The sequence below is a fragment of the Salvia miltiorrhiza genome, chromosome 1, assembly GCF_028751815.1.
Source record: "Salvia miltiorrhiza cultivar Shanhuang (shh) chromosome 1, IMPLAD_Smil_shh, whole genome shotgun sequence".
Taxonomy (NCBI): Eukaryota; Viridiplantae; Streptophyta; class Magnoliopsida; order Lamiales; family Lamiaceae; genus Salvia; species Salvia miltiorrhiza.
This window is the reverse complement of record NC_080387.1, coordinates 54,082,590-54,106,488: the sequence shown is the minus strand read 5'-3', so window position 1 is coordinate 54,106,488 and position 23,899 is coordinate 54,082,590. Positions and strand designations below refer to the sequence as shown.

Here is a 23,899-nt window from a genome sequence, read left to right as displayed (position 1 = left end):
CCTGCATCTGCGCCGGAGGAGCAGCGACAGCCGCTGGCGCTGCCGCCTGACTCGGAGCTCGCTGCGCGACTTCCGTCTCTCGCCGACACACACCTGCGCGACTGCACCGCGGCTCCCAGGTCGACTCTCTCACGGCCACCGCACCCAGCAACGGCGAAGCCGTCACCTGCCCACCGCAAAGGAAAACCGCCGTCCGTTTCGCACAGCGCCGCCCCACCCTTCCGGCTCACCCTTCCGGTGGATGGCCACCAGTTCGCCGATCAGCGGTCGAGATAAGGGGGGTCTTAACCTTCCCCCGGTTTCTTCCAACTTTGATGTTCGAACTAAATCTGATCTCTCCCATGGTATGCGTCCGCCTCCCAGGGGGTCGGGTACTGATTCCGACGCGGTTGCCGTCGGAATGCGATCTACTGGTAATTCATCAAATCTTACAGATAAGCAACCCACCCAGATTCTCACTTATTCCGACATCGTTAGCATCTCCCCTAAGAATGACGATAGAGTTTCTTATGCGAAGGCTACTGGCAAGAAGCCGGTGAAAATACAGGATTTGGCTGCTCACATTTTTCATGATCTGCGGCCTACTAAGGAGGGCGATCAGTTCTCCCTCAAAATACCGAAGGATCTATATCTTAACGAGATTAAGGCCTTTGAATTTGCTTTGACAGGACGTTTGTTTCTTCAGAAAGGAGACAAACCGAGATCAACTATGGAACTAAAGTGGGAACTCCAGAGATTATGGAGTTTAGCCTCTGATTGGCAACTAATTCCTTTGGGAAAAGGTTATTTCACTCTCCGATTTACTACGGCTGAAGATAAGGCTACAGCAAAGGGAAAGGCAGTTTGGGAGCTCTCAAAAGGGCTCCTCCGACTCCGTGAATGGACTCGAAATTTTGATCCTTTCAAAGAGAATTCCCCTTTGGCGGACGTTTGGGTTCGCATACACTATCTGCCGATAGAATACTGGAACCCACAGGTTATTTCTGGAATTGGCAGATATTTGGGTCACCCCTTAAAGATCGATGGAGCGTCGGCACGACGTGACTTCGGACAATTCGCTAGAATCCTTGTGGAAATCGATATGTCGCAAAATCTACCTTCTACTCTTTTAATTGATGGTGAGGATACATCATTCCATGTTGAATTTGTCTTTGAAAATTTGCCTCTTTACTGTCGTCGTTGCAAAATAACTGGGCATTCTCAAGAAACATGTCGAAAAAAGCGACGTGTGGAGCCGGTAGCTATTCAGGAAAATCTGACGGCTGCTCCTAACAATCAGTCTGGTGTGGTGACTTATAAACAATGGCACATTGTGGAGCAGGGCAAGAAGGTTGTTGTCCCAACCACGGGGGAACAGCAGAACACTTCTATTTTTGGCCATTTGGCGACGGGGGTGCAGCAGCATGATTTCCAGAATAAAGGCCATGAGATGGCTGGCAGTAATACAGTTCTGGATTCCAAGAGGGTTGACGATCATGACTCTGAGGAGAAAGCGTTAGACGAGCCGGAGGCAGCGGTGTTGGTTTCGGTTGATCAGGAGCTTCATAAGACGACTGGTAGTGAGGACGAGGTGGACGAGGAAATTGAGATGGAGACGCCGGCTGGGGATCCGACTGAGATTGTTACGGCTGCTACTGATTTGGATGAAGCTCGCAATTCTGAGCAAGCTGGAGAGTTGGTTGGTCAGCAGGCTAAAAAACTGGATGGTGATTTGGATGGGCAAAGCAAAGACTCGCACACTACTGCTCCAGAAGATATTGATAGTCGTATCAGTCGGTTAGAGGCGCAGGTTAGCCAAGGAATGCAAATGCTTGTTGAGCAAGCACCGCCTAAGCGACGGGGACGTCCTCCAAAAGGTATGGAACGTCCGCGCGTTCCACAGAATCAGGAAGATAGCATAAAAAGCCGCCTCAGAAATGCGGAGGATATGGGTCAGAAGCCGAGGGACTTCGTCATTGATCATAGCGGAAGTGCTAGTTTGCGTGTTATGAATAATATCGCCACGGGCCGTTGGTCGGACGAAATGGAGGTGGACGATTTTTTTTTTAATGGTTTTTAAATAGCTTATTGCTTAGTTTCCTGTTTGACGAGCTCCTTTCCGAGTCTCGTGCCTCTAGTCTGCATTGCTGTGCTTTCAAAGGCTTTTTTCTTTTTCTTTTTATAAAAAACCTCAATTTAATAAATCATAACACAAATTTTCTTGTGTTGTGCAAATATGTGCATGACACATACGAAAATTGGTGTTAAAATAAAATCATGACATATTTGGATATTCACACATATATAAAAGTTTGTGTTAAAGGTTAAAGTTGAATTAATAATAATGATTAATGATTAAGAAATTGGAAGAGCAATAATATTGAAAGAGAGCGCGTAGGCCAATGAGACAATGGGGGGCCCGCATGCGTTTGTTTTGAGGTGTATTCGTCGCTCTCGGCATACATTTCATACTTAAACTTGTCCCTCAATATCCCTTTACTGTATCTCTCACTCGCTCTCACACACGTGCATTTGTAGATTAGCAACACACCTTTTCTTTCAAACCCTAAATTATTATTACTACTCTTTTTCGTCCAAAAAAACTTGTCCGATCCATCAAATAATGATGTGAGTAGAATAAATTAAAGTCTCATTTTTAAGAATTCAAATTTAAGTGGTGCTATTTGGTCATATATATGGTGGGCAGTCATAAACTTAAAATTTTCAGTTCAAAACAAAAGAAAGATTTATCTAGTTTTGTTGTTTTGTCCATGTTTTATAGCTCTATTTTCTTTTTGGAATTAAAAAATATTACAATAAAGGAAAAAAATTAGCTACTTTTTCATTTTAAACCATTTTTCTAAAAGGAAATCGAGTATTTTCTTTTCTTTTTGAGCAGTTTATGATCACAATTTGATTGTATAGATTTATTATCAAAATTAAATGATTGTGTCGAATAGGTTTATTAAAAATAAAAATGAATAAATTTATTGGGGATTGACCAAAATAATAAAATGAGTAATATTTTGAGAGACCGATGGCATACTATATATACTAGGGCTGGGAAAAGATACCGAAAACTCGGTATACCGATCATATCGTACCGAAAAATACCGTAAAATACCGAATTTAAGGTATACCGATTTTTTCGGTATAGTATGATACCGTACAGAAGATTTACGGTAAGATAAAGGTATGAATTTTTCAAATACCAAGGTATACCAGTATATACCGATACCGAGGTATATACCGAAAAAATCAATTAATACCGTATTAAAGGTATATACCGGAATAATGTATGATACCTTATTAACAGTATACCGGTATTTACAAGGTATTAAGGTATAATAACTTGTTCTGATATGCCGCAATTGTCGGTATATATCGGTATATCGAAAATCGCATTTATACCGTATCAAAATCTATAGTTTTAAAATATATAATATATATTTTTATTTTTATATTTTTAAAAATATTGATAAATTTATAAAATGATGTATATAATCTATATTATATGAATATATACAAGTACATGAATTTATAAATATCATCAAATGATACAAAATCAAATAAAATATAGTTCATATAGTTATGATATAATATTCACCTTATAAATATAATCAAATGATAAAAAAATAATCAAAATATAATACATGAATTTATAACATAGTTATGATATAATATTCACCTTATGTGTGTTATATAGTTATATTTTATATTATATAACTAAGATTATTGTTCTACGATAAATTACATCTAACTTATAACACTATATTTACATGAATATATATATATATATATATATATATATAAATATGATAATATAAATATTATCGATACAAAAATGAACATAGTATAAGTGCGGTATACCGAAACATGATACGGTATACCGAAACCGTGGTATATATATCGAAATACAGTACGGTATGCCGAAACAAAGGTACGGTAAAGGTATGAGATTTTTCATACTGTAATTTAAGGTATACCGTAGGTAAAGGTAAGGTAAATGTATGAAATTTCTTCATACCGGAGGTAAAGGTAAGGTATAAGGTATGAACAATTTATTAAGATATATCGTACCATCCCACCCCTAATAAATACTATAAAACCGTCCAAACACACACCAAATTATAAGAAAAATACCAAATATCTATATGATGTAATTGGCTAATTATCGTTCATTTGTAAATATTCAAGCAGTAAGTAGTGGGCCTTCTGTTTAATAAATGAAGAGATATCGGGTTAAATTTTGAAGAATTTTTAAAAAATATTAGTATTACTACCCTCTCTATCTATGAAAAATATGGTCCTTTTGGTTATAGATGGGTCAAAAACTGATATTTATTTAATATTTTTTTATTTATTTTAAACTTCTTTTATATTCAATATTTGCAAAAAAACTCAATCATTTTTCAAATTAACTCTAGTGGTCCTTTCCATTGGTACATAACTTTCATTCATCTATTAAAACTAATAACCTTCAAATCACACACTTCAATTTTTGTGGACGGTACTTATTTATGATTCCAATAACGCAAAATTCTTGTGTGCTCCATGAAGCACCGTGCTCCATGACACTAACACTTGTATTAAATAACACTAACATTAACACTATCTTGAAATGACACTAATATTATTTTGTTTTACAAATGACATTATCATGTTATAGTGTTAGTGTAGTGTCATTTCGTGACAGTGTTATTTATATAACATGATAGTGTCATTTATAAAATAGAATAGTGTTAGTGTCATTTCAAGATATATAGTGTTAGTGTTAGTGTCATTGTAAACAAAATAGTGTTAGTGTTAGTGTCATTTAATGCAATATTGTCATTTGTAAAATAAAATAGTGTTAGTGTCATTTCAAAATAGTGTTAGTGTTAGTATCATTTAATGCAAGTGTTAGCTAGTGTCATGGAGCACGGTGCTCCATGGAGCACACAAGAATGCATCTTCCAATAATTTTAACGATACTAATGAGCAATGCAAGAAGACATAATTTAATATACAAATCTACGAAAACAACTTTTATTTTAATGACGAATGCAATAGCCATAATTTGGATAGCGATAATACACAAAAATAGTACTTGCAATATTGATAAATTGTATGCCTCGAATTCATTATTTCTACAAAGTACACATAAGTATTATATTTTCTATAAATTACTCTGTCAATACTCAAAAACAACTCATTAAAAGGTACAAACAAATTGTTAGAGGCTCCAGATCATCGACTACGTGTACAATGTTTGCATCCAAAAGGATTACTCCAATAAAAAATGATACTCGATCCCTAATTTATACATCGTACCTTTTCATTTTTTTTTAAAAATGGTACCTTTAATTAATTTTGTTTTATTATTGAGTGCACGATACTTTCCCATGCAAGTGTTTTTGTCATATACATCAAACTAGTTTAAGAGACAAGTCCAACATGATTAAGGGATTTAATTAATATTTAAACTTCTTAATTAGTTAAAATTTAAGGGAATAAATAAATCTATGTGTATATTATTGGTTGTACTAATTTTGTACGTAAATTAGGACAGCCGTATGCCACATACTTCTCTGATCAAATGACAGATAACTAAATAGATAGTTGCATTAAATTGTAAGCCACATGTGATGGGACTAATTAAATAAAGATTTTTAAATGCTAATTAGCTAAAATTGATTTGTAAATTGATTACTATTACCGGTTTGGTGGGAGATTTGTCTGGTTGGCTTTAAATTAATTAAAACCAAAAAAAATAAGATATTAATTTTATTTTGGGATCTGAGAAAATAAACGTGTATTTGTGTTACTAAGAAAAATAAATTAATAACTAACAACTGGATAATTTAAAATCAATAATGCAAGCCGAATAAGGGAACAAACTGCAATTATTTAAATCGTGAAGTTGGAGAGATGAAGAAACAAGCACAGCTGTATTTGCAGGAAGATGTTTAATTAGGTGTCCACATTTAATTAGGTTTGCATTGTTTTTGCTGTAAAAATTGTTTGGTTGTGTGAAAGTGAAGCAAAAATTTCATTTTTTAAAATTGTCGTTTTTTGTTAGAGTATATGTTAGTTTTCCATGAAATTAAAGTAGAAAAAAATAAAAGCGTCCAATTAATCGAGTTATATTCAAATAGCTTTTTTTATCAAAAAATAATTTATCTGTTTTCATATCTAGTTCAACACGAATTGAAATATGTAGATGACAAATGAAATTGCGGAAAGAGAAAAGTTATTCAAATATTAAAAATATTATCAAAGTATGCTTAATAAAACAACAAAAGAAGTATTTATATTCGAAAAATGAATCAAAAGAAGATAATAAATTACTAAAAGGGCTTTAATAAATTTGAAAATGAATGATTTTGGGCTCCAGACCATGTACATCACTGAAATATTGTATGTCTTGCTTATCTAAGATATTATAATAGCGATTTCGAGTTCGAAGCAAAAAAATTACACTTATTTCAAATCATGTCGACGAGCGCTTTTCACTAAATCCTTGACTATTTATTAAATTTTTGTGATCTTTTAAACTCGATGTATATTTATTTGGCATAAATATAAATTTTGGTGGATGCAACATCAATCAAACATCTCATAGTCTATTTTTAATTTTAATTTCTACTCCGAAAATAAGAAAAAGAAGAAGAAAACAAAAACAATAGAAATAAAAATAAAAATAAAAATAATTAAATGGGTGATCCATGAAAGGTGTTGAAGAGATGAGGACAAATCTTGAAATTCTTAAATTATAAAAAGATACAAAAATTTTGAACCAAGTGGGCAGGCATTAATAAGGATAGAATAGTTTGTGCCTTGATGCATTGAAACTATGAGATGGTTGGACTATTTTATATATGGTCCACTCTTGGAATTGAACACTATGGAATATTTTAATTCAATAGCTATTATTTAAATAATTTGCAAAATAAAAACTATATATAATATGGTCTAATGTATGTATGAAATTTCCAAAATCCTTCATCTCTTCTATTTTTGGTGCGGTTTTGATAGGATATATTTTCCTACATCAAATTCAAATCAAATAAATTTGTTTGAGTTCAATGTTTGTATTAATAGCAATATGCAAATATTTTCTATACAATTACCCAATACCTTAAAGGCTTAAACACAGCATACATCAATAATAAAACAATAAAATTTGTCTCATAAATAATTTAGTCTCGATTTCAAATTTCACCAACATTTTTTAAGAAAAAATCTGTCAAAATTACTACAAATTTTGCCATCTAAAAAGATAATAAAATAAATATATACATAAAATATAACACAATATTGTAGCAAAAAATTTTCTTACACTATTAAATTAAATTGAGTAGGACATATAATTGGACTTTTTTGAGTTTGAAGTTTGATAACTTTAAGGTGAAAATGTGCACTTTTATTGGTAATTGAGCACCCAACCTTGCTTTGCGGAATGCATAGTCTTCAAGCAAGACTACACGTGCACATGCGCATGCACACGCGCACAAACACACTAAAAAGAAACAAACAAACACACAATTATATAAAATACAAACTATAATCTAGAATAATTTTTTTGAAGGACCACTCACTAATCTTAAAAGTAGTGTTGGAATATGATGACAAATTATATTCCACGAAAATCAGTACATATGTCATATGGTATCTCTTATAGTCATTTTAATTTCTAAAAGTTTTTACTTTCAAGAAAAAGAAATATGGTACGCACTTATATGTATGATTATAGCATATATGATGACAAATAGTAATCCAGGAAAATGAGTGCACAATATATCTTCTCAAAAGTGAATCACTTGAGATTTTTCTTTTCCCTTTACATTTTCCAAATATATGATGGCAACTCGTGGATTTATGATATATGAAATGATTATTATTTTGTCCCATTTATAAATCTTTACATGGACCATATTATATTAACTAGGGTCAGATTTACCTTTAGCCTTTTTGTTACAAAAAATTTATAGCCTCCTATTTTACAATTTACCTTGAGTTTCCACCATTATGATCCGAAATTATTAAATATTAAATCTCCTATTTTATTCACATAAAAAGGCTTTGACTAGTCAAGGGACTATGCTTTCTTATCTCTCAACAATTATTGGATAATGATACACCCTGTTTGGGAAAGAAAAGAACAAAAAAATATATATATTTATAATATATGCACATATATTTATGAAAAATAGCTGGAACATTACAGTTGTCAAGCATGAGAAATGGACCTACAATTTCCCAGTTTTAAATGAAAGGATTTGATGTGTGACTTGCATGCATGTAAGAACTACCACAGACATTTTCACATTTATTGTAATTTCAAGCCTTCCTCAATAAATAATAAAATAAGTACAATAATTAGCTGAGAAAAAAATTAAAAATTGGAGGTGATGAATAGTGAATGTGATATGAAAGAAAGTTCCAAAATTCACTTAGTCACTATCACAGTGAAGTCAGAGAAATCTAAAAAATTTGCATCTGAATCTAAAAAAACAACAAATGCTCCGTTTTCAGACAAGAAAAGAAAAGCCATGAAAGAAAAGAACTGTAAAAAGATTCATAACAAACTCAAACTATATCTGTACAACATTTGTTACAAGTTAAACAACATCCCTTTTTATGTGTAATAACAATATTTTTTTTTTCTGCTACTAGCTACGTACAACAATCTCAGGCACAAGTACAAGTCTATACCATTTTCTTGAGGGGAAAATTTTGAGAGCTGAAGAAGCTGGCATTCATCAGCATCTCCACAAAGAATCCATGATCATCACAAATGCTTGCTAAGCTCATTGCCTTCCTTGATGCTCATCCCCACCCCTTCGACGGTGGTGAAGGTGTCGTCGTCTATGGCGATGGAGGAGGTCGAGTCGAGGCCGGACCCCGCCTGGATCTCCTTAAACATGGCCATGACTTGGATGATCGTGGGGCGCTTCCACGGGCGGTCGTCCAGGCACGCGCACGCGACCTTCAGATGCTGCAGCAGCTCGATTTCGAGTGCCGGGTCCTCCTTGAGGAGGAGCGGGTCGAAGACGTCGCTCACCCTCGTCTTGGCAACGAGCTTCACCCACCCGACGAGATTGTTGTCCCCGAAGTCTGGGGAGTCCGTGGGCTGCCTCCCTGTGAGGAGCTCGAGCAGCACGACCCCGTAGCTGTAGACGTCGCCTTTGGTCGAGCAACGGAAGCTCTGGTAGTACTCCGGGGGGACGTACCCCGGGGTGCCGGCCAGGGTGCTCACGCTCAAGTGTGTGTCCATCGCGCTCATCAGCCTTGCCATCCCAAAATCCGAAACCCTCGCCTCGAGGTTCTCGTCGAGGAGCACGTTGCTCGACTTCATGTCCCGGTGAATGATGTGCGGAATGCAGTTGTGGTGGAGAAACGCTAAGCCCCGGGCCGCCCCAATCGCAATCTTCCTCCTTGCGGACCAGTTGAGGCTGATCCCCGCCTTCCTCCGATCATGGAGCACGTCCTCGAGGCTGCCATATTTCATGTACTCGTACACGAGGAGGCGCTCGTCGCCCACCCTGCAGTACCCAAGCAAGGGGACGAGGTTCCGGTGCTTGATCTTCCCGATTGTCTCCATCTCGGCCGTGAACTCCCGGTCACCCTGCCCGCTCACGTGTATGAGCTTCTTGATGGCGACAACACTCCCGTCCTTCAGCTGCGCTTTGTACACGTCCCCGAAGCCACCGGACCCTATCAATGTGTCATTGTGGAAGCCGTTGGTGGCCTCTAGGAGGTCAGCGAACGTCAGCTTCCTCAACGGCTTCTCAAACGTGGCGAGATTGATGCTCAGGGCATCGCGCGCGCTGAGCTTCCAGTTGCTCTGCAATGTGGCCGAGTTCGAGTGGTTCTCCATGTACGCCTCAAGGGCTGCCTCCTTCTTCTTCCTCCTCTTCTTCGTCTCCACGGCCACAATGATCAAACCAAATATGCAAAACAACGAAAACAGCAGCCCCATCGCCACGCTCCCTGCAAGCGAGGCTTGCTTCCTATGTGACTTGGCATGCTGGCCTGAGCCCCCTCCAGCCCCCACCCCGCCTCCACACAAGGGAAGAGGGTAACCACACAGCCCCGAATTGTTGCCAAATCTGTAATCCGGGAAGGTGTCAAAGGGCGCTGATTCGGGTATAACCCCGGACAGATTGTTGTTCGAGAGATCAATATCGCCGAGCAATGTGAGCCCCGTCAACGACTGTGGGATGGTGCCATTGAGCCTATTGTAGGACAGATCAAGAATGGCAACATTCTTCAAATGGCCTAGCTCCTGAGGGATTGGGCCGGAGAGGTCGTTGTGCCCCATATTCAATATTGACAAGTAGAACATCGTCCCAAGCTCTTTGGGTATGCTCCCCTCCAACACATTATACGATAGATCAAGGAAGATCATCGATCCATTGTGGTTAAATGTAGGCTGCGTGATGCCCTTATACACCCGGGTGAAGTTGCACGGGTGCCTAGTCGAGATCCTATTGAGCTGCTCCGCCCTAATCCCCCCAAACTCGAGCAGGTTGCCAGCCCCGTGGCACTGCTTGCTCCCGTCGTTCTTGATGTACACGTAGCTCTTCCCCGTGAGCATGGCCTGAGCAATGTTGCCCGATTGCTTGAACAGAGCAGGCGGGATCATGCCATTGAGGTAGTTCGTGTTCAAGTCAAGCCAAATCAAGCTCTGGCAATCGCCCAACTCCCCGGGGATGCTCCCGGATAACGAGTTGTTGCCAAGCTTCAAGATAGCTAGGTTGCCTAGCCGCCCCAACGAGGCCGGAATCTCACCGGAGAGATTGTTATTCGACAGCGAAATCCAGTTCAACCTAGTGCAGTTGCTAAGGCTAGCAGGGATCAAACCACTCAAATCATTGAAATCAAGAATCAGATTCTCCAAACTCTGCAAATACATAAACTCTTGTGGGATTTCACCGTGGAGCTGATTCAACCACAAGATCACATCCTTCAAACCAGATAAAGATCCCAAACTAGCGGGAATTGTGCCACTCAAGTAATTGAAGCTAAGATCAAGTGATACCAAATTCGAACAGTTGCTCAGGCTTTGCGGGATTGTACCTGTGAACATGTTGTTTTGAAGGTACAACGTCCTCAAGCTGCTCGTACCATCTTCCCCACACAGCGTAGCAGGGATCAAGCCGGAGATATTGTTGGAACTCACATCCAAAACCTCCAAATTCTGCAGCTTCGACAAGGAGTCCGGCAAATTTCCGACGAAATTGTTGAAGGACAGCACCAGATTTCTCAAATTGCTCATTTTTAAGAGTGCTGAGACGGGCAATTCGCCGGAGAAGTTGTTGTTGGAGGCATCGAGGAGAGTCAGAGCAGAACATGCAGCGAGGGTTTCCGGCAAGGAGCCGGTGAAGTTGTTGAAGGAGAGATCCAATTCAATTAGGGTTGCGCAGGAATCGGAGAGTGACGGTGAGACGACCCCTTGGAAGTCGTTTTTCTGGAGGTATAGATACTGCAGGGCGCCGGCGGACGGCAGCGAAGGGAGGGCGCCGGTGAGGCGGTTGTCGGTGAGGTTGAGGAAGGCGAGGCTCCGGCACGAGGAGAGGGAGCCGCCGACGTCGCCGGAGAATCTGTTGGAGGATAAATCGAGGTGCTGCAAGCTCGAGCAGTCGCTGAATTTGGGGAAATTGCCGGAGATGTTGTTTCTAGCGAGATCCAAATGCGCGAGGTTCTTGGAGCTGAATTCGGGGAGGATTCCGGCGAGGTTGTTGAATTGGAGTGAGAGGTGCTGCAGGGAGGGGAATGCGGCGGCGGAGAGGAGCCATGCGGCGGAGGTGTCGCCGGAGATGTTGTTGTGGGAGAGATCGAGGGTTTTTAGGGAGGGGATTGCGGCGGCGCGTGGTGGGGAGTGGGGGAGTGGGTCGATGGAGTTTGCGGAGAGGTTGAGGAAGGCGAGGGCGGGGCAGGCAGCGAGGGCGGGGAGGTCGGAAATGGGGCCGGAGAGGGAGTTTTGGGACAGATCTAGTGAGGTGAGGGCGGCGCCGCAGGGGAGTCTGGCGGCGGCGGAGATGGAGCCGGAGATGTTGGAGTTTTGGAGAGTGAGGAACTGAAGGGTTTGGAGGGAGAGGAGGAAGGTGGCGACGGTGGAGAAGTCGGTGTCGAGGTGGGAGTTGGAGAGGTCGATGGAGGAGACGCGGGAGGAGTTGCAGGAGACGCCGTGGAAGTTGCAGGGGGAGATGGTGGGCAGCCATGAAGGGAGCTGGGTGGGGTCGGAGAGGGAGTTTTTGAAGGAGATGAGCTGCTGGGAGTCGCGCACGAGGTTGCTGTTCTCGGCGGCGGAGGAGAGGAAGGGGAGGAGAAGGAAGAGGAGGAGAGCTTGGCGTCGGCTGCGGTGGGGGAAGAGATTGGTGTCGGCTTTCATCTTCAAGGAGAGAGATGTGTATGGTGGATTTTGGGTTTAGCAGTTGAGCTGCAGTTTTGCTTCTCCCATTTCTCAGAGAGGGAGAGGACTGAAAGTGGATTGGTCAGTTTTGAGGAGAGAGAGAGAGAGAGGTGAAAACTGAAAGGGGAGTCAAAAGCCGAAGTAAGGAAGGTAAGGGAGATATATAGTGAAATTATGAGCATTATTTTGTTTAAGGAAGAGAGGGGAGGGAGGTGGGTGCACACAGCTGTTCACATGGCATGTGACACAAATTTCTCTCACTTCTATCTCTCTATATGTATAATGGTGTGAGAGAAAAGGTTATTACAAGAATCAGTTTGTCTCTCTAGGTTTGCGCGTACGTGTGATTAAGAATGGATGGAAGTGTCTATTTTAATTACAATTGTCTTCATTCATGATCTCAAGAATAATTAAGATTAATTCTCAACTTTATTACAGTCTGGCCCTTGGACTATCATTAATTTCGACTTAAAAACTTGTAACTCTTTCATCAACACTATGGCTCTTGCCTGCCTTGCTTCTACGACGTTTCCTCCCTCTCCTTTCTCTCTCTATAACTTGGGATGCTTTCTAGTTTCTCCAAATTCAATCCTTCACCTATACAAATATACCTCAGCCAATCATAAAAATAGTACTAATATAAAAAAATAACACAAATTTTAATAAAAATAATTGAGTATAATTCTTTGAGGCTAAAATAATTATAAATTTTTTTGTGAGAATTAATCTACACAATTAGTGGCGCTTTCTTCTTTTTCTAGGTATAATATTTAATATTGGGGTTTGGATATGATATACTATAATAGTTTTATTCATTTTTAAATTTATAACACGGTTTTAAACTATTAGCATAAAAATAGACATTTATAATTTGTATGGTTTATACATATAATCGAAATACGATGAATTTAAAGTTGATATGGATGTTAAGAAAGTACATTTATACTGGTTGGCTAATCATTTTAAATGTTGCTATTGTAGCTTTTTTCACGTGTATAGCTAGTTCACATATATTATTCCGGCGGCCAAACAAACTTTGTCTTGACCGAAAATGAATCGACGCTGTAAGTCATATGCCTTGTAAATGCAACACTGTTTATGTCAATATTTCAAAATCATGTTGTAAAATAAAAAATAATTAAAGGTGATGTTACTATATACAATTAGCCCTATATATTGAAATACCATTAATAATTTTCTGAAATTTCAATTATTTGTGAGCATCCATCATAGTTAAATTAGAGGTAAGGATGCTTTCTGCTACAATCTTTTTGAAGTTTTCTCATGCGAATATTTTGCATGCACGACGAGAGGCCAATGTGGCAACTCATAGTCTAGCGAATTTACTTATAATAATAATTACATGACTTGAAAATTTGATTTTTCTGCGTGACTTTGAGATATCGTGACCTCTGATTTTCTTTGGCAATAGTTTATTTTCCCTTTGCAAATATATATAGTGTTTCACAATAATGATATAAATGTAATGTGTCAGCACTATTGGAGTTATTAGGCGAAGCTCCTCTCAAAAAGCTTAAATGTTATGAAAGGTAGTTGTAATTATAGCGAATATAGTACTTTGAAATATTTATAGCATAGGCCCGAAAAAAAAAGCCCGCTATAATAACTCCACACACAAAAAAAAAAAAAAACACGGCTCGGCCCGATTTCTTCCACATGTGTATTTGACACATCTAGTTGCAATACACATGTTATACCTCAACATTTATAAGGAGACGTGTTGAAAATCATATAATTACGTACGCAATAATGCTAATCAATTTTTTTTTTAACATGGAATAAAATTCATGCAATATTGAGGAGTTTGTTACGCTTTGTCATGTTGAGTTATTGAAGCAATTACTAGCTTCTTTGAACATTAAGGTTTTGTCACACTAAATGCAGATATTTTAAGTGACGTCATCGATTTTTATTTTTATTTTCATTTAATTGAATGGTAGTTATGAGATTTTATGCATCAATAAGGACTGCAAAATCCTTCTATTTATTGAATAATAAAAATGGAAAGAGGTCTTGCCAAATTATTTTTATGAGCCATTATTGTATACCTTTTTATAGACAAAAAATACTACTATTAGTGCACCAATTGCAGGATAGCCTTTATTGGACATTCAACCAAATATGAAATTACTATTTTATGTGCCTTACACTCTTAAGTTAATTAAACACCTTATTTGGTAAGTAAAAGTGTGATTATTGAATAGTGGTTCCCTTTAATTGAAGGTGTATTTGAACTAAATTATTAGTTTGTTTGTATGAAAATAGTTTCAATCGCTATTTTGTTCCAAATTTATATGTTACACTCTCTTAATATATGCAATAAATATACATGTTACTAATCAAGAATTTACTTAAACAGATGAAATTTACAAACACCGTTTGTGGTATGCTTTGAATAAACATTCTACTTAAGATACTGTTTTTTGAATTTACGATATTTTTAATCATGAATTCAATCATCCACTTCACTCCACCACCAATTTTTTTTTCTTTCAATTTTCAATTATCATATTAATATTTCAACGGGTTACACACTAGTATTTTCAATTATAAAGTGATTTTTCGTCGAATGTCGACGGGTTACACACTAGTATTAAAATATTCGAGAACCGAGTTTTAATTGTTACTTTAATAATTTATCGCTACGAATTAATCCCCACAGCAATCGACCCAAATCTTGCTTTCTTAATTTCCCAATATTTTTTATTTATTTATTTAATAACATAGCTAACTACTTGGTAGCCAACATGTAAGTGTCAATTAAATACATATATTAACTAGTTTTGTTATCGAAATTGTGATTTGTGACCATTTTATTTAGAATTTAAAATTTATTGATTGACATCATATAAAAGGCAACCTAAGCCTTGCTACATAGTCTAAATCTATCAAACCTATTAATTTATCCATATAGAAATAGAAACTTATATAAGGTAATCAAGATAAAAAGAATTCAAAAAAGAGGAAAAGACAAAAAGAAAATGTATAGCCTTAGCAATATGTCAATAACTATTTGAATGATTTTTCCTCTTAATTTATTTTTATTCTCATTTACTTAATGTTTAAGGATCATATATATATATATATATAGAGAGAGAGAGAGAGAGAGAAAGAGAGAGTTAAAATGCAACTCCTTTCGTCCACTATACATGTGGTGTGGATGAGAGGCACAAGTTTTAAAAAAATAGTGGAAAATGTATGTATAAAGTTGAGAAAGAGTCACACCAATATTGAATTGTTAGTTAATTAATAAATAGTATTTGAGATGATTTTTTTTAAAATATTATGTGTGAATGAGATAAAAATATATAAATGTATATATCTTAAAATAGAAATACCACACTTTTTATTGACGAACAAAAATAATAAAAAAAGCAACACTTATCGTAATAGGAGGAAGGGAATATTTTTAATTAAGTTAACATCTTGGGTAGGTGCATCTTAACTTTGACAAGTCCAAGCGTGATATTGGTAAGGGTGATTCTATTCGTAGCCCCCGTTTTACTCTGTATAACCCCTCATTTAAAATAATAATTATGAATTTACTAATTTACCCCAAATTAAAATCTCAAATTAAAATCTTTATAGCGTATAACCTCAAATTCAATGCCCTAGCCCATAGCCCCTAAAAAATTTATAAAAGAAATATGATGCGAAGGGTTTTTGTGGTTTGGACTAAGATTTGCCTCTGCTTTTAGAGCAATTGCGCAGTTTGTGGTCAAGGATCTGTGGACGGATCGAAGGGCATGGTTTATCAAAAGGTAGCATCTTCTTCGAGCCATAGCCGGAAAGGGGTCTCGTCGAAATCAACTCCGAGCGGGATAAAGACGTCGGCGGCGGTGGGGCATCAGCTAGACTTGAGCACCAAGGTGCAGAGCTTGAGGAGTGATTTCTCCTATCAATTAATTAAACTTTCTGCGTGCACGAATTGAAGTCAACTTTGATTGTGATTTTGGTTTAGATGACATTGGCAACTATTGCTAGTCTGCTACAAATTGGCCATGAATGACTGCATGCCTACATTTATGTTCGAGTTTGATAGTTTGGATTCTTGAATCAAAAGATGTAGACAAAAGTTTGAGATATATGAATGTATTGGATTATTTTTAGGAAAATGAGGGGCTATACAGTTTCAAGATTATTAATCCATAAAACTATAGGGGTTGTACAGTTCCTAGTTTCGAGATTATTTTCTGGAGAAAAGATGCAATTTCGTGATTATTAATCCACAAAACTATTGTTTGTGTGCGTGTGAAATGGAGTAGAAACATGGGGGCTATGGAGGTTATGAAAAAAAGGATAAAATAGTAAATATCTAATTATTTTTTAATTATTATTTTAAAAAAGGGCTATAAAGAGTAAAATGGGGGCTATGAATAGAATCACCCTATTGGTAATGCGTTATGCGTTCAAAAATGTGAATATTAGTAGCTTAGGGCCTGTTTGATATGAGTTTAAAAGCAGGATAAGTTAAATTAATATGGATTTATGTAGTGTTTGATATTATGTGTTACTAATATGGTCAACTCTAGGTTTATTCCAAAACTCTGGCTTATTTTGTGAGATTAATCCATACTAATTATTCCACCTCCCCCATGGGATTAACCCACACTAATTATTCCACCCCCTCCATAGACTACTAATTTAGGTATTTGATATGTTAATCCAACCTATTTCAATGGATACCAAACACTTTTGGGATTAATTATCAATGATATCAAACACCCATCTGAGATTAGAAATCATGACTAATCCACACTAAATTATCAGAATAATTTATATCTTGCTTAATCCAATACTGAAAATCAAACGGGCCAGTATTTCAACAAAATGCGAAAAGAAAAGGAAGCATACGCATAGTTGAAATTCAAATACTCCCTCCGTATTGTGAAACTTGATCAATATTCATTTTCGAGTTATTTCATATAACTTAATCATTTTTTATGGTAAAAGTTTTTTTCTTTATTCATATTCTTTTTCAACTATCACACTTAACACACTAAATACTAGATCCTTAAAATCCGTAACGAAAATAAAGTGATCAAGTTTCGCGGGACGGAGAGAGTAATAAAAGATTTGTCGTCATCCAAACTTTTACTCATTTTTATTTTTAATAAAATTATTCTACATAATCCCATAAAAATAAGAGCATTATTCTACTTAAATCACTTTATTACGATAATTAAAAGAAATATTTCATTTACAACACACTGAATCATTTTATTAAACTTAAATATAATATATACTCCCTCCGTCCACGAAAGAACTTCCTATTTTTCTATTTCGAGACGTCCACGAAAGAACTTCCTACTTTTTCCTATTTTGGGACAATACCCCACCAAAGACAATTTCCACCACTCAAATAACATTAATTAAAACAACACAATAAATTATTAATACTTTTTCACAATTCCCAATACACTTTACAACCTTTTCTCCACTCTCAATACACTATACAACATTTTATTAAAACCCGTGCCACTCCCTCCTAGGAAGTTCTTTCATGGACGGAGGGAGTATCATTCTTAAAGGGGTAAAGAATTGGAGGACGAAAAGACTGTGGCAATATATTTTTTTTTCAATCTAATCATTTATTTAATATTTAAAGATTAATTTTACTTTATGATCTCATCTTCCTCCAAATTCGGGCAAAACGGTCAAAACATAAAATAGAACTGATGTCCGACTGTGTACGCACGCGCCGTCGTAAATTATTCGGTACGTCGCAATCCAGGGCAGCATTCAGTCATGGGCCCACGTGCGCACAATCTGCACCGTTGATGACGTTAGGACAAAAGGATTGAACAGTTATTTCACTATATATTTTTATAGACAAAAATAGCAAAAATTTTGCATTTGCATTGTATTTGTACCCCACCGCTATACAGCAGTAAATCTAGCAAGACCAACCTGAAATTACCAAAATACCACTTCCATAGTTTTACCATGGTAAATTCGAATCCGTGCGCCTTGAAGTTTTAGCAGATGTTAGATTTTCTTTGTCACCAAACATTATATTTTTGGTCGTAAAAAACCTTTTGTAAATTAAAACAGTTATTTTTCTCAAATAAACATTGTATATTAGTCCTAAAAATATAAGATGTCAGAGTTTTATCATAGAGAAGTATTTTTCAAGATAATGTCACTGGAAAAATACTAAACTACATGTAAAACAAATAAGAAACAAACAAAAATACAAATAAATATTTCCGAGTGAAGGAAAAGGACCAACCAAGTTCGTCAGTGGAAGAATATGAAATGACACTCATTACGAAAACACTTCAGTAAATATATATTTGGAAAATACCCATATCTAATTTTTTAATATACATTTTTTCCAATCAGCATTATAATTCATACACCGTAGATTTAAATTAATATTCTGAAAATAAAGATAGAGCAAATATAGATAGAGCCATCAATATTAGTAATACTAAAATATACCACAAGTGTAGAAATAATAAATAAATAAAAAATTGTTCATGTGAAAATTTATTTTTATCTTAAATTTTATGTATGACGACACAATAATATACACATTTAACAATACTTATAAGGTATTTCCATTTTCTACTTAAAAAAGAAAAGAAAAAGGTAATTCCATTTTCTACGAAATAGAAAAAAGTTTACCAACAACACAACGTAGAATAGTAGGTACGATTTTTATTCGTCACAAAAAATAGAAGAACAGTTAATATAAATAAGACAATTAATTTTGTATTAACCTACATATGTTATATCCCACTATTATTTTACCTTCACGTATTTAACTAGGCATAATTATTTTTAAATAAAAGTATATAATTATTTCCATTTTTTGTTTCTTTTTTCTTTTGAGGGAAATTACTTCCGTTTCATCGCAATAGTTTTTCGTCCCTTTTTTATTTCGCCACAAGTTACGTGGACGGAATATTGTATTTTCCTCAATTGGATAAAATAAAAATATATATACATATATTTGTGTATATATATACTATTATTTAATAATTTTACTTTGTGAAACACATTGAATATATTTTCTTAATATGTCTAAAAATAGACGAAGTTAATTTAATAATTAATTCAAAGATAACATTGAATTAACCGATATCGTCTACATGCTTAGCCTAAATACATATTCACTATTTAGTGAGAGTAACATCAATTGTATCCACATAAGTCAGTATAGATAACTGACTTTTGTGGTGCTCAAGAAATTAATAATAAATAAGAAAAATGAAAGAAATAATAAATAATAAAATGACGAGCAGCGTCATAAATTGACTGATATGATTAAATGACAACTAATAGTTAATTATAGTTTTCGACAAATTTAAATTGGTTTAGACCTGCCTAACTCTTGAAATTCAAACAAGAAACCAAATGCTTATTTGCTTGTAAATATATAGAATCCAAAATACACACGCACGCAAGTCGTGAATTATAAGAAAAAAAATGTTTTAGTTAATATTTATGGTAATATGCAACAGTATTTTTCAAACAAAAAATGATCCGCTATCTTACGTCTGATTAACAAAAAAAACAAATAGTAGTATCAAATTTAGAAAACAATTTAGATATTTTTTTTAAATTACCAGAGATATCTATGCAACGCACGCAGACGAGGCCTCACCACCACCCAAACGGTGGGAAAATATCACCGCACGCAGGCAAGACACGTAGGCGAGAAGCGCCCTGCGTGTGGGACCTTAACACCAAACAATACAACATCGCACGCAAACAAGAATACAACACCATCTAAAGTGGGAAAACATCACCGCATGGAGGCGAAATTGAACCCAAGACCTTTCATAAATAAGAATTTTTGAGTATCTCAACTTTGCCACTAGAGCAAGGCCTCACTGGGACAATTTAGATAGTTAATTAGCACGCACTTGTAACATATTCCAAAAACTATGATAAGCCTTAATTAATTATCGTATACGTGATCAAGGAAGACTGTCACGACCGGACCTAATTAAGGATAATTAAGCCGGAGAAAACCGTGACTAATGGAGGGAGATTAGAAGCGGGGGTAGAAAGGGGAATAATCAAACAAGAAAGGATCGCATTTCATCATTGTTAACAACATGGATATTTATAATATAACGGAGTTTTAGTCGTATAGACTCAAATAACTAGTAAGTTCAGATAACTCTGACTTAGCCAAAATAACATAAACTTCTGAGTACGCAGCGGAATAAGGTTCTGATTACATGTATGAAGACATGTAACCCTAGAGTTTTTCATAGCATATAATATTGCGACAAAAGAGGATTCCACTCGTCACTTCATCACCATCGTCTACTGCTCAACCTGCACATTTAGAAATACATGCAGGGCTGAGTACAAAGGTACTCAGTGGTCACATATGCCTAAGTATAAAATACATGCTTCAAAACTGTAAATTGTCATGCCATAATAAACAGTACAGCAAGGGAGTTTTTCGCTAAAAGGCCCAAGCTTACTAAATTCATTTGTGATTCTTAAAGTTCGACTGATCAGTCTAAGTTCTCTTGTAATCTATCATATCTGGAACTGTGTGCCGGAGAGGTGGCCACCTCTCACGGTCACTTGACCGGCCAACCCGCTAGATGACTCACGGTCACTGGTGTACACTAGCCCTGGCAGGATAGCTATCAACTGCTCAAGACCCGAATTCGATTACATGATTAAAGTCACATCAGATAGATATCATACTGAAATTTAAACATTTTATGGCAAGACAATATTTGAAATAACTTCAATTAATTTAGTCATGAAATAACTTGCTTGAACGTAACATTTAAACTCATTTGATATATATGAAAGTAATGCCCACCTGATAGAAATTTTCTGTGGTACAGTAGCTCCTTGACTGATTATTAATCTCGTGTTTGACCTTTATTACGAGAATATAAATAAGATACTGCTCGAATAAAATCCTCAATTAATGAGAATGCGTAATTTAACTATGCATGACTCATATTCCGATAATTATTATTCTGAGATAATAATCTGGGAAATTCTATTATAAATCCTAATTGTCGAAATAAAATAATTTAAATAAGGCTCGTCACATGAGGTCGGATAGATTATCATAATCAATCCGTTCTCATCGGGTGTTCTAATCCGTCAATTAAATAAACCCCGTTCCTCGTAGTCAATAGAAAATAAATACTTCAACTTATTCGCTTTATAATCTCATAATTAATCGGGCTTAATAAATAAGAACAAGTAATGTTATAAAATTAAAAAAATAAATAAAATAAAAAGGCTCAACATAAGGGCACATAAGAATCACAATCAAACATCATCAAAACATGCTCTGCTTTTACACTGACTCAACTTCAAAATTTAATCTGTTCTGACTCCGACATCTCCTGGACTCGAGACTCATACCGAAAGAAAGATCTTCGAGTCTAGTTTCATATAAAAAAAAAAATAGAGTCGAAAACTCCAAGTGGTTTGAGAGATATGACGTTTTTTACCACGATCTACCATGTTCGGCAGTTTTGAACAACCGAAAAACTTGTATTTTTGAAAAAATAGTAAACGTTGTCAAACTGGGCTCAACTTTGGTGGATATCTAAATAACACAATAAGGTTAATACCATAAAAATTTGGAAAGCTAGATCACCCAGGAAGCTACTGAAATAAATGACTCTTTTCTCTGTTCTCTGAAATTCTCAGTAGTAATGTGCAGTTTAGGTTTTGCATTTTAAAGAAGTATCATACGAAGTTGGAATGGCTTGAAATTTTTACCAGGGTACTCAAGACTCATGTAGGGACTTGCTATAAAATTTGCAAAGCTGTTAGACATCGACAAACCGTCGATCACAGTAGGTCAGTAGGCCTACGAAATTCATATTTATAAGTCCTTAAAATAATTTATATAAATCAAGAAATAATAGTTTAATCCCAAAATATTCATAAAAGTCCATCCTAATTTAAATAAAGAACGGACCTCATTTTAAAATAAATAGTCCCAAACTTGTTACGCACATATACTAAATCTTTCACGAAACATCCTTTAAAATAAACTTTGATACATAGAAAATAATTCAACAACTTGAGCTCTTAAGGGGTTGTTTTACAACAGACACCAAATCTACCTCGGATCTCCAAATGAGGCTCCAAAAGACATTCTGGAAACTAGACATTTCAAGGATCATTCTCCAATTTGAATCGAATGAAAAACAATTCAAACGAGCAAGATATGCCCTCTCAAAGATGGGTATTTAACAAGCAAAAATCTGTAAATTTCATATTTCCAGATTACAACCAAGTCAGTGGGCTTTCTTTAAAATTCATATCTCCCTTTACAAAACTCCACTGGAAACCCCAAGGTCAATCTGGAAACTAGGGAGAGATCATAACACTCTCCAGTTGGATTTACTCTAAGAACCTCATGGTTTAGAAGATATGACTATCTAAAGTTCAGTGCACAAAAGAGTTCAAGTTTGGCAGATTCAGAACATAAATCGGAAAAAACCACTTTAAGCTTCACCAAAATTCTAAAACTGAACAAGTAAGTTCCCAACATGTCATGTGAATATTCAGTAGAAAGATAGGCTTGAGAATCAAATATTTAAGTCGGCCTTTTCCACCTCAAAGTCGTAGGTTTGTAAAATCTACTGGATGGTACATGGAATAAGAACTAGATTTCAAGAATTTATACCGGTTGTTTCCCTTACTCAAAAAATGGTGAGGCCGATGTCAAAAGAAAGATACGGGAGTCTAGAGTGACATATTCAAGTTTCAAAGGTTTTCACCGATTGAAACTTTACTTATGATCTCCCAAAGATTGTTTACCAAAAATGTATTCCAGATGGGCAGTGATGTTTACAAATTCATAAATAAATCATGCGAGCTCTAAATATTCTGAAATTTTACCAAAATATAGAAAATGTATGAAAGATGATACACAATTAATTTGAGAATTTTTGGGAACAGTTTGGATGATATGCAACTGAATTCAAAATAAAGAAGCTTAGTATATACCCTCTTCAAGTTACAATTTGGAGTTGGAGGAAACTCTCTCTCCCTTTCTCAACTTCTTCTACACGTTTGGTGAGGGAGAAGAAATGACTTGATGGCTGGAACAATATGTGGTTGTTGCATAATTGAGTTGGTGGTGAAAGTGGTGGGGAAAATGGTGGTGAAAGTCAAAAGTAGATTTAGTGGTAAAATGGAGTGGGGAACAAAATTAATGGAAAGAAAAGAGAAGAAAAAGAAAGGAAAAAAATGTAGAGGAGAATTATTGATGTATTTCTCTGTCTCGGTGATTCTGTAACTGTAAGATGGATCGTGTGCTCGTATATGCTTGATACTGTTTATTTAAATAAATCTCGTATTTCGACATGTGATTTCTCGCTTAAATCGATAAATTATAAAATGAATCTAAATTAAATCCGTAGATTTAATTCGTTTGTTGTTCTAATATTTAAATTAAATCCGCAGATTTAATTAACTCACGAGTCAGAAATAAATCACGACTTGAATAAAGATAAAATCTAATTTCATCTTGCTTAAATAAAT

The 23,899-nt window shown here is 35.9% G+C and overlaps 2 protein-coding genes across 2 annotated transcripts; one reads left to right on the top strand and one right to left on the bottom strand.

The window, feature by feature from the left end:
* Window positions 1-346: 346 nt before the first annotated feature.
* Window positions 347-2,059, top strand: LOC131010072 (uncharacterized). Its single transcript, XM_057937467.1, has one exon. The coding sequence runs from the start codon at window positions 347-349 to the stop codon at window positions 2,057-2,059; it is 1,713 nt and encodes a 570-aa protein (XP_057793450.1).
* A 6,455-nt stretch (window positions 2,060-8,514) lies between these two features.
* On the bottom strand, window positions 8,515-12,693 carry LOC130993667 (systemin receptor SR160-like). The gene has a single exon (XM_057918658.1). The coding sequence runs from the start codon at window positions 12,356-12,358 to the stop codon at window positions 8,753-8,755; it is 3,606 nt and encodes a 1,201-aa protein (XP_057774641.1). The 5' UTR covers window positions 12,359-12,693; the 3' UTR covers window positions 8,515-8,752.
* Window positions 12,694-23,899: the final 11,206 nt, after the last annotated feature.

Coding starts and splice junctions, on each gene's coding strand:
- LOC131010072 (XM_057937467.1), top strand. CDS start 347: ATGCGTCCGCCTCCCAGGGGGTCGGGTACTGATTCCGACGCGGTTGCC.
- LOC130993667 (XM_057918658.1), bottom strand. CDS start 12,358: ATGAAAGCCGACACCAATCTCTTCCCCCACCGCAGCCGACGCCAAGCT.